General features: G+C 33.1%; 1 protein-coding gene across 4 annotated transcripts in view; it reads right to left on the bottom strand.

Moving 5' to 3' along the window:
* The window catches only part of LOC127724656 (carnitine O-palmitoyltransferase 1, liver isoform-like), a 212,107-nt gene that overhangs the window by 132,468 nt on the left and 63,613 nt on the right, over positions 1-16,026 (bottom strand). For all 4 annotated transcript variants that reach the window (XM_052231687.1, XM_052231689.1, XM_052231686.1 and 1 more), the window contains 3 exons: positions 9,255-9,362; positions 8,166-8,250; positions 734-848 (listed from right to left, as the gene is read on the bottom strand). In XM_052231687.1, coding sequence (XP_052087647.1) covers positions 734-848; positions 8,166-8,250; positions 9,255-9,362 — 308 coding nt within the window. The remainder of the gene's footprint in view (positions 1-733; positions 849-8,165; positions 8,251-9,254; positions 9,363-16,026) is intronic.

Raw genomic sequence — 16,026 nt, 5'->3', positions numbered from 1 at the left:
CTGACATATGGACTTGACCACATAAACTTAACCTTGATCCATGAAATGAGGTCAGGGTCAGGTGAACCCTTTCCGACCAACATGTAGACCTTGCAAGGAACCCATATACCAAATATAATTATCCTATTACTCATAAAAAGTGTGTGCAAGACACTGAAAGGAAGCCGACCCCTCCAGAAAAACCAGTTTTATCTGATTTCAATTTTAGAAGTTCGTATTTGGGCTCAAACTGCACCTTAAACCTAGGAAACATGACAATAAATAGCGTAAGGTTGAGGGAACATGCATCAATTTTGAAATTGATATCATACAGTTGACCTCTAAAAGTATGGAGACCCATTGGAGCCAAAAAAAATATTTTGGGTAGAGGCCAATGCTGCCATAATATCACTGCCCCGCACGGTAAGGGTTACTTTAATTTTCTGCATTTTGTGAGTGCATTCTTCAAAGCAAATGTATTTTACTTGTGACTCAAAAACCAAATGATATTGATTTTTTCATAAAACCCATTTGTGAGGACTTGAAATAAAGTGTCTAATTCATTTACCCATTATCCCCATACAACGTCTACAAAACAAAAGTATGGGAATGGTGTTTTCTCTGGGTTTTCAAACAATATTGTATTCCTATGTTCCCAAGAAAGTAGAGGCATAATTCATAGAAATGAAATAAACATCAAATACATTATTCAGTGCATCAATGAAGAATGGTGGCTGTAACTCTAAATACCTACACTTCAATTTCACATGGTTTAAGAAGTCTACCTCGGAAATGGATATATACTTTAAAGTATCTTCCCTTGTGATAAACAGCTATGTGTTGACTGTCCTTATAATGCACAATGGTATCTAAAATGAAAACAACATGGAGTCTGAAAAATGAATGCAACTTAAGTTATGTCTACATACAAAATAGAGAGATGGCTTGTTTCGAAGCTGGGACATTTTCACATATGTGATTAAATTTTAGGAGTACAATGTGAGATTTGTTTTTCTGTAATCTAGCCCTTTGTGATGAGGCTACATGAGGTAAAAAATCTTTTTTTCACACAATAAGTTCTTTGCATACATTTAATAACTTCATATTTTTAACACCTTTATTCTATGGTCCTCTGCTCTTCAAATCAGCACAAATGGTTAAGCTCAGTCACTTGATAAAAATTGAAATATGTCCAATATAACTGCAGAGATTTTGTGCTAACATACTATTTTTGAGTACCTTAATTTCAGGCGAATTAGAGATATTGACCCATATGTTTTACCATGCTTGTTTTTGAGAAAAATGAGACACAAAATTTGGTATCTTTGTTAACTTGTTTTACAACTTGAAAATTTTCTAAAACAAATTTTATTGGTAATAAACAAGATTGATCCACTGTAGCGAAATGTCCCCACCCCTGTATAAATGAGAAATTAAATTGTGTGTCACAATGTGTAATTATGGTAAGATAGTCAAAATATGGTACAATTCCCATAAATCCTATAACAAGAGTGCACACGCTGAAATGTATCGCCTTCTTTACTGACCATTGATTTTATGTTGATAGTCCTAAATATAAAGCTTTACTAAAAGTATCACATAAACTTAACATGATCCAAGAAAAGTAGGTCAAGGTCAGATAAACCAAACCAGAAATACATGTACACCTTACAATCATTCAATACACCAAATATAGTTGACCTATTGCTTATAGTTTCTAAGAAACAGACTTAAACAGGAAAACTAAACATTGACCAATGAACCATGAAAATAAGGTCAAGGTCAGATGAACCATGCCAGACAGACATGTACACCTTACAATCAATCTATGCATTAAGTTTAGTGGCTTACAGTATCTAAGAAACAAACTTAACCATGAAAACTTAACATTGACCAATGAACCATGAAAATGTGGTCAAGGCCAGATGATAACTGCCAGACAGACATATACACTTTACAATTATTCCATACAACAAATATACTTGACCTATAGGTTATAGTTTAAGAAAAACAGACCAAAACACAATAAAATGCTCCGCTGGGCGTAGCTTGATACGACCGCAAAGGTCGAACCCTGAACAGTTGGGGCAAGTATGTACACAACATTCAAGCCTGATACAGCTCTGAATTTGGATTATGATTAAATACTGGACACAGCATAGGTTTCTGACACAGAATGAATGTGGTCTAAGAACTTAAATTTTTTTACTTTACCTATAATGGTCCAATATCCAAAATCTAAATACATGGTTAGATTCAGCATATCAAAGAATCCAAAGAATTCAATTTTTGATGAAATCAAACAAAGTTTAATTTTGGACCCTTTTGACCTCAATGTGGATCAATTTGATAACGGGGCCCAAAAATCAAAATACATGGTTAGATTCAGCATATCAAAGAACCCCATATATTCAATTTTTGTTGAAATCAAACAAAGTTTAATTTTGGACCCCAACTTGGACCAACCTGAAAACTGGGCCCATAATCAAAAAATCTAAACACATGTTTAGATTCAGCATATCAAAGAACCCCAAGAATTCAATTCTTGTTAAAATCAAACTAAGTTAATTTTGGACCCTTTGGACCTTAATGTCGACCAATTTAAAAAACGGGACGCAAAATTAAAAATCTAAATACATGGTTAGATTTGGCATATCAAAGAACCCCAATAATTCAATTTTTGATGAAATCAAACAAAGGTTTAATTTTGGACCCTTTTGACCTCAATATGAACCAATTTGATAGCGGGGCCCACAAATAAAAAATCTAAATACATGGTTAGATTCAGCATATCAAAGAACCCCATATATTCAATTTTTGTTGAAATCAAACAAAGTTTAATTTTGGACTCCAATTTGGACCAACTTGAAAACTGGGCCCAAAACCAAAAATCTAAATACATGTTTAGATTCAGCATATCAAAGAACCCCATATATTCAATTTTTGTTAAAATCAAACTAAGTTTAGTTTTTGACCCTTTGGACCTTAATGTAGACCAATTTGAAAACTGGACCCAAAATTAAAAATCTAAATACATGGTCAGATTCGGCATAACAAATAAATAAATGTGGTCAAAGATTTTACAAATCTAATGCGCCATACTGTGCAATTAAAGATTACTTCTTGAAAATTTCAATATTTGAAATTGGAAAAAAAAATAATATTTGAAGAATAATTCTTTTTAATTTCTGAAATCTGAAATGAGAAAACATTGACCCCCCACAATTTCTTTTAACCCCCCCCCCCCCCCCCCCCCCCTTTCCCCCCAAAAAAATTCTTTCCCTCAAGATATGGTCATAATCTCAATTCAAATTTCCAATGGAATTTGCAACCATAATTTCCCATTAAAATTTACCATAGTGCTAACTTAATCTATTTCACAATAGAATTTAAAAAATGGTGTCAAATCTTTCATATGGATTTTTTTGTAAAAAAAAAAGATGCAACATTTGCAGATATTTTTACTGGTCTTCCTTTATAAATATGCATTTCTTTAAACATAATTTAAAAGCAGTGTAAGGGAAGTAATCAAAACGTTGTATTTGGATTACCTCCCTTACACTGTTTCAAATTGTCTTAATTGTTCATTGATCCATAACCCCCCAAAGCAATTCCTAACCATCTCTTTGTGGAATAGAAACTTGTGGTATAATTTCAGAGAGATCCATACACCGTTCCACAAGTTATTGTCTGGAAACTAGAAAATGCTTATTTTTGGCCCCTAATTCCTTAACTGTTGGTACCATAACCCCCAAAATCAATCCCCACCTTCCTTTTGTGGTATTGAACCTTATGGTAAAATTTCATAGAGATCCATTCACTTAAACTAAAGTTAAAGTGCGAAAACCAGTGTGTCTTCGGACGACTACGACGACGCCAACGTCATACCAATATACGACCGCAAATTTTTTTTTGCGGTCGTATAAAAATCAAAATACACAGCTAAAATTCCACAAATCATAAACTAAAACAATCTAGTTTTTTATGAAATCAAACAAAGTTTAATTTTGAACCCTTGGGACCTCAATATGAATCAATTTAAAAACTGGGCCCAAAATTAATAAATTGCTTCGCCGAGCACAGCTGGATATGACCGCAGAGGTCCAACCCTGAACAGTTGGGGCAAAAAAGGTCACAATATTTGCACTTGATACAGGTCTGAATTTGGATTGTAATTAAATATTTGACACATAATAGGTTTCTGACACAGAATAACTGTAGTCTAAGAACTTAGAATTGGTTATATGATTTGATTTTATATTCAATTTTTTGCTTTTGTGCAATACATTATGCATTGATTACATCATAAGAGTCTTAAAAATAGAAAATGACATACATAATCATGGCTAAAATTAATATTCCTTAATCAGCATTTTTAAAAAGTAACTTCCAAAAATAAATTGACAGCTAATCACCTCAAGACAATACAACATTTCTTTATACATAATTTAAAAGCAGTGTAAGGGAGGTAATCCAAACATAACATTTTACTTTTTTTTAATTGTCCATTAACCAGGAAACCCTTGTTTTTCACCCTTTTTTGCCCCTAATTCCTAAACGATTTGAGCCATAACCCCCCAAAGACAATCCTAACCATCCCTTTGTGGTATGGAAACTTGTGGTATAATTTCAGAGAGATCCTTTCACGGTTCCACCAGTTATTGTCTGGAAACTAGAAAAATGCTTATTTGGGCCCCTTTTGGCCCCTAATTCCTAAACTGTTGGGACCATAACCCCCAAAATCAATCCCAATCTTCCTTTTGTGGTTATAAACCTTGTGTTTAAATTTCATAGATTTCTATTTACATTTACTAAAGTTATTGTCCAGAAACCAGATGTCTTCTGACGACGCTGACGACAACGTGATACCAATATACGACCGCAAAATTTTTTGCGGTTGTATAAAAATCTAAATACATGGTTAAATTTTTCAAATCAAAGAACCACAATAATTCATTTTTTTATGAAATCAAACAAAGTTTAATTTTGGACAGGGCCTTAATAATAATGTACTGATAGAAATGCAACTTCATACAAGATATCATTGATCTATCACAAGTAGTTCCTATCAAAATAACTTAAGCAGAAAACTTTCCATTGAAAATGGCTAATTAATTCAAAGTCACTGGACCATGGCCTAGGGGGCAGGGCCTCAAAATTGTCGTCAAACTGATATGTACTGATAGTAATGCAACTCACACAAAATATAATTGCTCTTTCACCAGTAGAGATCATTACACTTTTACACAAGTTATTGTCATGAAACAAGAAAAATGCATGTTTTTGGCCCCTAATTCCTAAACAGTTAGGACAATAACCACTAAAATCAATCCCAACCTTCCTTTTATGGTATGGAACCTTGTGGTACAATTTCATAGAGATCCATACACTTATACTCAATTTATTGTCTGGAAACCAAATGTCCTCGGACGACGACAACGACAAGGCCATACCATTATATGGCCTTAAATTTTTTTCAGTTGTATAAAAGTTGGTCTTAGTCCCATAACTCCCATAAAAATGTAAAAATAAAAAGGACAGTATATTACAGTCAATAACTCATGATGGAAAATGATCCTACTATACTTATAGTATGAAAGCTTTCTGTCAAATAGTCTCAGAGAAGTCGTGTTCACAAGGTGTCATTGTCCCACTGTAGTAATACCTATGCATTTTAAACCTCAATTCAAAGGTCACCTTTTATAGTCATTTTTTTTCTGGTCTCAAGGGTGACCTTTATATACAAGTTTGACTGGTTTTGTTTTATTCAGTAATTTACAAAATAAGATGCCAGTAATTCACTAAATACTACTTTTAGTGGAAATTTTCATGAAAATAAAGCGCAGCCAGATACGACCGCAAAGGTCTAACCCTGAACAGTTGGGGCAAATTTGGACACAATATTCAAGCTTGATACTGTCTGAATTTGGATTGTGATCCAATTTTTGACATAATATAGGTTTCTGACACAAAATAAATGTGGTCGAAGATCTTAAAAATTTGAAATGGGACATTTAATTTACCTAGAATGGTCTGATATCCAAAATCTAACAACATGGTTATATTCAGCATATAAAAAAACACCAAAAATTTAATTTTAGTTGAAATCAAACAAAGTTTAATTTTAGACCCTTCCAACCTAAATATGGACTAATTTGAAAACAAGGCTCAAAATAAAAAATCTAAATGCACAATAAGATTCAGCATATCATACAACCGCAATAATTCAGGTTTTGATGAAATCAAACAAAGTTTAATTTTGGACCCTTTTGACCTTAATGTAGACCAATTTAAAAATGGGGCCCAATATCCAAAAAAGTAATACAAGTTTAGAACCCCCAAAAATTAAAGACTTTAAATTAATCCCATTGAAATTGGTTAAAAGATTTGTATTTATTTTCAATTGAAGATTTCTTGCTATTGCACAATACTGTTGTGCAATTTAAGATTTCTTGCTATTGTGCAATACTGTGCAATTGAAGATTTCTTGCTATTGCGCAATACTGTGCTATTGCGCAATACTGGCTGCAGACTACACGAATGAATTTTATTTTTACAGGACATTCGGTCTGGTAAACAACAACCAAGCTTTACCAGACCGAATGAAATTTTACCAGACCATTTTTTTTACATCTAATTGTATATTATCTGACAAAATACAACAAACTTATGGCTTGTTGTGCCCTACTCATCTCCAAAATGCACAAAAACAAAATCTTGTGACAAGCGTGTATGTTTTGGTGAAATTTGTGCACAATTACTTGAATAAGAAAAGTAATGTCACATGACGTGAAAATTATTTGTGAACTAAAAATAATTGAGAGTTTCTGTATAAAATATTTCCTGTTTCTTCTTTCTTTTTCATATATCTTTTGGTTTTCAATTCTGTGTTTATATTTCATAGCTGTATTTTGTGACCTGCTTGGATTTTTTAAATTTATTTATTGTATTTAATCGGGCAAACCCGGAATTAGCCTTATCTGCTCCCGGAATCTGATCCGGTATTGTCTACATTTCCGGTTGATGGCAGCCATTGTCTGTTGTTTTTGTCGGTCAGATAAGTTTTTACTCGGATTTGCATATTACTTGTTGGCGATTTTCGGCATAAAGCTAGCCTTTGAACAAAATAAACATCGCTGTCATGAATAGTAAACATGAAAATGAATTTTGAGATCGTTTGTGAATTTTGCTAGATGATGCTAGAAAAATTCATGAAAAAAACAACACCGGACATTCGGACCGGAATTCAACAAAATTTTACCAGACCGATCCATTATTCACCGGATTTGTTCGACGGTCCGACAAATTTCGTGTAGTCTGCTGGCTAATTGAAGATTTCTTGCTATTGCGCAATACTGTATAATTGAAGATTTCTTGCTATTGCGCAATACTGTGCAATTGAAGATTTCTTGCTATTGCGCAATACTGTGCAATCATTTGAAATTTCAAAAATTTTGAAGAAAAAAAAATATGAACCCCCCATAAAAATTGGAAAAAAAAAATCCCCCCAAACTTTTAGAACCCCCCAATTCCTGAACCGTTGGGGCAATTACCCCTTAACTTAATCCCAATCTTCCCTTTGTGATATGGAACTTTGTGGTACAATTTCTGAGAGATCTATACACTGACTAACACACAAGTTATTGTCCGGAAACTACAAAAATGCTTGATTTTGGCCCCTTTTTGGCCCCTAATTCCTAAACTGTTGGTACAATAACCCCCAAAATCAATCCCAACCTTCCTTTTGTGGTATTGAACCTTCTGGTAAAATTTCATATAGATCCATTCACTTAAACTAAAGTTATTGTCAGGAAACCAAATGTGACTTCGGACGACGACGACCCCATAGCATTATACGATGCAAAAAATTTACGCAGATTCATGTCAAATTTGATTTTTATACTTATATCCTGTTGATTTAGCAATACTGTGGTCTTAAATCCTGGTCCTTTGGTCTCTGGTAAAAGTTATCAATTGTCAATCATGCTACATCCTTATTTTCATATCATTTATGGTATGATTACCTTCATAACTTCACTGCATTGCATTTCAAGTTTCACTGATTTCACAAGTTGTATAATGTAACTGCTTTATTGCAACTAATTAGTAACACAATATTTTCTAATTTTAAACTTTTTCAAAAATTTAAGATTAAATCTTATCTTTCTTTATGAAACATATAATACCTTTTTCAATACCAGGGATTCTTGTTGTCTGAAACTGTCTTTCATACTGAGCTGAACATAATGGCACTGTTTTGTTGAGCATCAACTAAATTTAAAAGTAATAAATTAACTGATTCGACCCCAGAAAATCAGGCATTTTCCAAAATTTGCTAACATATGCAAATTATATGCAAAGCAGTGGACTCTTGATACTGTAACTGATATCAATCATCATATCATACTGATCTATAAAACTGTGTATTGAGATTTGGGGGTGGATGGCATGGGAGGAGGGTGTGGTGTGAGGTGGAAGATTGACTGGTGGGATGGAACCCACTCAAGCTAAAAAATGGTCATTTTCAGTCTATTTTTTTATATTAATACAAACTTCAAAGGTAAACATTGACAAAACTGTGTTTTTTGTCATTTAACTATTACCTTGTAGTTACAGCAACCCATCCATTCTGACTGGAAGTAAATGTGACTTGATTGTCTTGCTGGGGAAATATTATTGACAAGATTTGTTTGGGCCATATAATACCTCCTTGTGTTCCTGGACTACCTATGCATGCATTAAGCTTTATACGTCAATAGATATAAACAATTCACCAAAGTTTCATGAAAATTGGTTTAAGCCTTTTTGAGTTATTGTCTGACATGTTGATGAAGGTATACCATAAAACGTCCCGTAAACGGGCGTACAAAAATGAAAAAAAAAATATTTACATTAATTTGCTCTGGATACATGCTTTTGATTAAAAAAAAAAGCTTCTGTCCAATTTACATAAAATTCTACAATAGATTTATTTATTTATACAGTACATTTAGTTAAAGTCATATGAAATGAGTTTCTTGTAATTTTAATGCTATTGAAATTATTGAACCAATGCATGCATATATACTAAACTAAATCCTGTATTCACGTTTTTTATATTTATTATATATATTAATTAGCTTTAGAGTTTGTCGAACAAGTTTACCAGATTGTGACATTGATAAACAATCAACACAGAGCATGTGGAGCAAGTGACAAATAAGTGAATCAATTTTTTTTTTTTTTTATTTGAAGTTTCATTTGACTTTAAGCTCTATATAAGTACAATAACTTACAGGCATTAGCGATTCTTTGTCTAAATCTCTCCTATACTGAAGCATGGCATGGATTATATTAGCAGCTCTGGCTACCTGTACCTTTGATGGATGGAGCAATACTGCATCCTTGAAATAAAAAAAAAATGCATAAAAAAACATACTTTCACAGAAACTGAAGTTATAATGTTAAGTGAAGAAACATGACATATCTACAATGGAAAGTCTTTATCAAAAGTGAGGATTCAATATTGTGTTCATAATATATTAGATGAAGTCGTGTTGTACAAAAAGCTCTGGTCAAGAGGAAACCAGTTATAAAATTTCTATATGAATGAAAAAATACAATAAAACCAGCATTCTGGGGGCATTGCATATATACATGTACCCGGTACAGTAAAACCTGATTAAGAGACCACCTGTATCAAGCAAACACCTGTGTTATAAGACCATTAATTTTAGATTCCTCTGTGTGCATTTTATATAGATTGACCTGTATTTAAAGACCACATGTCTTGTGAGACCACTTTTGTGCTCTCCCTTTAGTAGTCTCTTAAAACAATTTCACTGTAAGCAATACAACATCCTATACTGTTAGAAAAATTGGATAAGTTTTCACAAATACAACACAGGCATTCATTTGTCATGCAGGATGTCTGGTGAATTTGAAATTTAAATTTGGAAGGACTTATTGCTGATATAGTTTGGAACTTTTATCTTAGCATTAATCAGGTCAGAATATTCATTTCCAGATGTTAGTATTTACCAAAAGGTTTATTGACAATTATTGTTTCAGCAATTTTTTTCAGGAGGCCAATGTTTAGTATAATGTTCAGCACCTTCCTGAACTCTGAATAATGTAATCATACATATCAGTATTTTCTCAATAATTCTTTGTGCGTGATAGAGCCTCTTGTAGAACATAATCAAAGTGATCGAAATCAAAAACTTGAAGAGTAGTTTGAATAATTTCGAATCATATTAAGGTATGGGGTGGACAAAAAATAGTATTTGAACTGAGGGTAAACCTTTGTAACCCTAAAATTGTCCACTCTTTTATGATCTTTTATTTCTTTTTATATTTACACCTTAGAAATAGTAGGGATCCATGCATCATATTCCAAAGTCTTGTTTGAATTCACCGTCGCATTTCATGTTCAGGGTATATTGAATTTGTCCTGTTTTGGGATTCCCTTAAAAACTGTTAAAAACGCTAGAAGGTGCATATCATTGTGAATTTTTGCACATGTTCTCAATAGGAATAGCTATGACTGTCAAATTGGATAGTAGAAACATATTTTAAAGTAGATCTGAAATATCATGGTTATATCTATAGCCTGACTGTAAAGTAAAGGTTGAAAATTATTGAACATGTCTAAATTTCATGCACTCTCAGATAACACAGAGCTCCAGATAAGAATTTATAAAAAAAGGGGTTTTTACCTACCATATTTTTCTGTAATTGAGTGAAATATGTTTTTTATTGGCATCATTTATTCAAGTTCATCCCTCAGGCAAAAATGGAATTATGTTTTTCACCATCAAGCTTATGAATATATTGGGTTTTGACTCTCATAATGCCTCATCACTGTTGAGAGCTGAATTTTTGAGAGCCTTTGTGTTCACATACACTTGTGATTGTTTTGTCTCCTAAGGCAGTGTTACACTCAAAACAAAACATGCTAGAGATCCCCATATTTTATTCAGCCATGGATATTTTTCTTTTAATGTAAAGAAAGTCTTATCTGAAACTTTAGGAAACGACACCTTGATGATGTTATCTATAACAAGTTGGGACAAATCACTCAAATGTGCTTGGGAATTATAATACCCCAAATGGATATAAAAGTATTTTTGGATTCAAGGGAAAATATTACAAAATGTAAACGAATAAGTGAAAGGCAACAAGTTTTTGTTAGCAAATTTTCTGAATTCCTTATTGTTTATGAGATTGATCCCTTAGAAGATGCCGTATTCAGACGGATCAATTCATTTATTCATTTTCTGGGAAAGTGGCTAACCAAATGTTAATGCTACTAATGACCTAAACAAACTCACTTTTCAATATTTTTGCTGAAAAAATTAAAGAACCTTAGTGAGCGCGCACACATACCCCACGTTCCCACATTGTCACTGGAGAAATAAAATAACTGTACGGGTAAGAAAAAAAAATTGAATCATAATTTCCTGTCGATATGCACATCTACATAGTATGTCCTTATTATCTAAAAAGGTTTCATGAAATTCTGTTGTGTTGTTTCAGAGGAGTTGCGATGACAAACTGTTGCAGTAGTATATTGAAGCAAATAAGTTCAAAGGGGCGTAACTCCTAGAAAAAAAATTGAATCGTACTTTCTTGTCGATATGCACATATACATAGTATGCCCTTATTATCTAAAAAGGTTTCATGAAATTCTGTTGTGTGGTTTGAGAGGAGTTGTGATGACAAGAAACAGGACTTTCAGACTGACGGACGGGTCAAAAACATTATACCCTCCACAACTTCGTTGCGTGGGGTATAATTAAGCTTCTTGCACTGTAAATTTATTTCCCATTTGAATTATAATACCCCAATTGGATTATTATATACCGGCCATTTGGGTGAATGGTCTCAACCTCTATAATGCCACTCACAAACAGAGTTGTTGCCTTCTCTCCTAGGGAATCAATAATATGCCATGCCTATCTCTGTACTTTAGAATGCCAGTCTGTTGTCAGATATATAGTTCAATAGACTATACAACTTGGGCACTAACATATTTTTCTTTCTACCTGTCTGACTCAGATGGTGGTCATATATATATATTTCTACCTTTTATTATATTAAACTAGAGGCTCTTAAGTGCATGTGTCGGTCTATGTACATCTTCAACAATGGACACTCTCCAACGTTGTAGACCAGTAGAGAATTCATGCCAAAAAATTCATATTTGTTGATCTTGTGTTGCTGATCATTTATTCTGATTACAATTTCTGTCTATCTTCTTTATTTTTTGCCCAAAACACAACAAAGGGTAAAAAAATCGTAATCACTCCAAGAAAGTGTCTACTAACGATTTCAGCAAAATTTGACTTATTTGTAGATGTTGTCTTGATCTAACCATTTTAGCTATTTTAGCTATTCAAGCTATTCAAAGTTTTTCTCTTACTATTATAGTTTTCATGATAATAGGCAAAATGAAACTGATATGTAAATTTCGTCATTTAAGGGCAATAACTCCTAGAAAAAGTTATGTCAGACAGTTTATATATATATATATATATATATATATATATATGGCAGTCAGCAGGGTTTAAGAACATTTGTTGGTCGACCTGTTGGTCAAATGCGTTTTGTTAAAATATACTTTTTCACTTTTTTGGTCTTTTGGAAAATGTTGTTTGTGCTGTATTTAGACCCCTCTAACAAGAAATTTGTTTTGCATGCACACGTATAAAAATTGCGGTTTTTATCCAACGCAATCATAGGTTTGAACGTTGTTTTCAATTTAGACTTTTTATATTTTCTCGTTTGGGCTTGTATTATATTTGCCTTCGGGTTTATATGATCCGTTCATCCTATTTTGACTCCTCAAAATCAAGAGTCTATCCTAAATTGAGGTAAATTGTATGGCTTTCCTAATACCGTTTCGATTCCTAACATCACTGAAGAGACATTAATTGTCGAAATCCGGATATGGTGTACAAAAACCTTTGCACCTTTTGTTTGCGGTATATCATCTTTTCCGCAAGTTTATTGTTTTCTGTTTAGTATTAAATTTTTAATTAAGATCCATTTATTACATCGGTGATCTGTTTATTTGGCAATCGCCAATGGCAGTCAGCAGTGTTTAAGAACATTTGTTGTTCGACCTATTGGTCAAATGCGTTTTGTTAAAATATACTTTTTCACTTTTTTGGTCTTTTGGAAAATGTTGTTTGTGCTGTATTTAGACCCCTCTAACAAGAAATTTGTTTTGCATGCACACGTATAAAAATTGCGGTTTTTATCCAACGCAATCATAGGTTTGAACGTTGTTTTCAATTTAGACTTGTTTATATTTTTTCGTTTGGGCTTGTATTATATTTGCCTTCGGGTTTATATGATCCGTTCATCCTATTTTGACTCCTCAAAATCAAGAGTCTATCCTAAATTGAGGTAAATTGTATGGCTTTCCAAATACCGTTTCGATTCCTAACATCACTGAAGAGACATTAATTGTCGAAATCCGGATATGGTGTACAAAAACCTTTGCACCTTTTGTTTGCGGTATATCATCTTTTCCGCAAGTTTATTGTTTTCTGTTTAGTATTAAATTTTTAATTAAGATCCATTTATTACATCGGTGATCCGTTTATTTGGCAATTGCCAATGGCAGTCAGCAGGGTTTAAGAACATTTGTTGTTCGACCTGTTGGTCAAATGCGTTTTGTTAAAATATACTTTTTCACTTTCTTGGTCTTTTGGAAAATGTTGTTTGTGCTGTATTTAGACCCCTCTAACAAGAAATTTGTTTTGCATGCACACGTATAAAAATTGCGGTTTTTATCCAACGCAATCATAGGTTTGAACGTTGTTTTCAATTTAGACTTGTTTATATTTTTTCGTTTGGGCTTGTATTATATTTGCCTTCGGGTTTATATGATCCGTTCATCCTATTTTGACTCCTCAAAATCAAGAGTCTATCCTAAATTGAGGTAAATTGTATGGCTTTCCTAATACCGTTTCGATTCCTAACATCACTGAAGAGACATTAATTGTCGAAATCCGGATATGGTGTACAAAAACCTTTGCACCTTTTGTTTGCGGTATATCATCTTTTCCGCAAGTTTATTGTTTTCTGTTTAGTAAAAATTTTTAATTAAGATCCATTTATTACATCGGTGATCCGTTTATTTGGCAATCGCCAATGGCAGTCAGCAGGGTTTAAGAACATTTGTTGGTCGACCTGTTGGTCAAATGCATTTTGTTAAAATATACTTTTTCACTTTTTTGGTCTTTTGGAAAATGTTGTTTGTGCTGTATTTAGACCCCTCTAACAAGAAATTTGTTTTGCATGCACACGTATAAAAATTGCGGTTTTTATCCAACGCAATCATAGGTTTGAACGTTGTTTTCAATTTAGACTTGTTTATATTTTTTCGTTTGGGCTTGTATTATATTTGCCTTCGGGTTTATATGATCCGTTCATCCTATTTTGACTCCTCAAAATCAAGAGTCTATCCTAAATTAAGGTAAATTGTATGGCTTTCCAAATACCGTTTCGATTCCTAACATCACTGAAGAGACATTAATTGTCGAAATCCGGATATGGTGTACAAAAACCTTTGCACCTTTTGTTTGCGGTATATCATCTTTTCCGCAAGTTTATTGTTTTCTGTTTAGTATTAAATTTTTAATTAAGATCCATTTATTACATCGGTGATCCGTTTATTTGGCAATTGCCAATGGCAGTCAGCAGGGTTTAAGAACATTTGTTGTTCGACCTGTTGGTCAAATGCGTTTTGTTGAAATATACTTTTTCACTTTCTTGGTCTTTTGGAAAATGTTGTTTGTGCTGTATTTAGACCCCTCTAACAAGAAATTTGTTTTGCATGCACACGTATAAAAATTGCGGTTTTTATCCAACGCAATCATAGGTTTGAACGTTGTTTTCAATTTAGACTTGTTTATATTTTTTCGTTTGGGCTTGTATTATATTTGCCTTCGGGTTTATATGATCCGTTCATCCTATTTTGACTCCTCAAAATCAAGAGTCTATCCTAAATTGAGGTAAATTGTATGGCTTTCCTAATACCGTTTCGATTCCTAACATCACTGAAGAGACATTAATTGTCGAAATCCGGATATGGTGTACAAAAACCTTTGCACCTTTTGTTTGCGGTATATCATCTTTTCCGCAAGTTTATTGTTTTCTGTTTAGTAAAAATTTTTAATTAAGATCCATTTATTACATTGGTGATCCGTTTATTTGGCAATCGCCAATGGCAGTCAGCAGGGTTTAAGAACATTTGTTGGTCGACCTGTTGGTCAAATGCGTTTTGTTAAAATATACTTTTTCACTTTTTTGGTCTTTTGGAAAATGTTGTTTGTGCTGTATTTAGACCCCTCTAACAAGAAATTTGTTTTGCATGCACACGTATAAAAATTGCGGTTTTTATCCAACGCAATCATAGGTTTGAACGTTGTTTTCAATTTAGACTTGTTTATATTTTTTCGTTTGGGCTTGTATTATATTTGCCTTCGGGTTTATATGATCCGTTCATCCTATTTTGACTCCTCAAAATCAAGAGTCTATCCTAATTTGAGGTAAATTGTATGGCTTTCCTAATACCGTTTCGATTCCTAACATCACTGAAGAGACATTAATTGTCGAAATCCGGATATGGTGTACAAAAACCTTTGCACCTTTTGTTTGCGGTATATCATCTTTTCCGCAAGTTTATTGTTTTCTGTTTAGTATTAAATTTTTAATTAAGATCCATTTATTACATCGGTGATCTGTTTATTTGGCAATCGCCAATGGCAGTCAGCAGGGTTTAAGAACATTTGTTGTTCGACCTGTTGGTCAAATGCGTTTTGTTAAAATATACTTTTTCACTTTTTTGGTCTTTTGGAAAATGTTGTTTGTGCTGTATTTAGACCCCTCTAACAAGAAATTTGTTTTGCATGCACACGTATAAAAATAGCGGTTTTTTTATCCAACGCAATCATAGGTTTGAACGTTGTTTTCAATTTAGACTTGTATATATATATATATATATGGACATTGGGTAGATCTGAACATTCTGACCATTTCTGCCCCGTCAGATTT

Source organism: Mytilus californianus, unplaced genomic scaffold (assembly GCF_021869535.1).
Source record: "Mytilus californianus isolate M0D057914Y unplaced genomic scaffold, xbMytCali1.0.p SCAF_14, whole genome shotgun sequence".
In the NCBI taxonomy this organism is placed as follows: Eukaryota; Metazoa; Mollusca; class Bivalvia; order Mytilida; family Mytilidae; genus Mytilus; species Mytilus californianus.
This window is presented reverse-complemented; position numbering and strand designations above follow the sequence as displayed.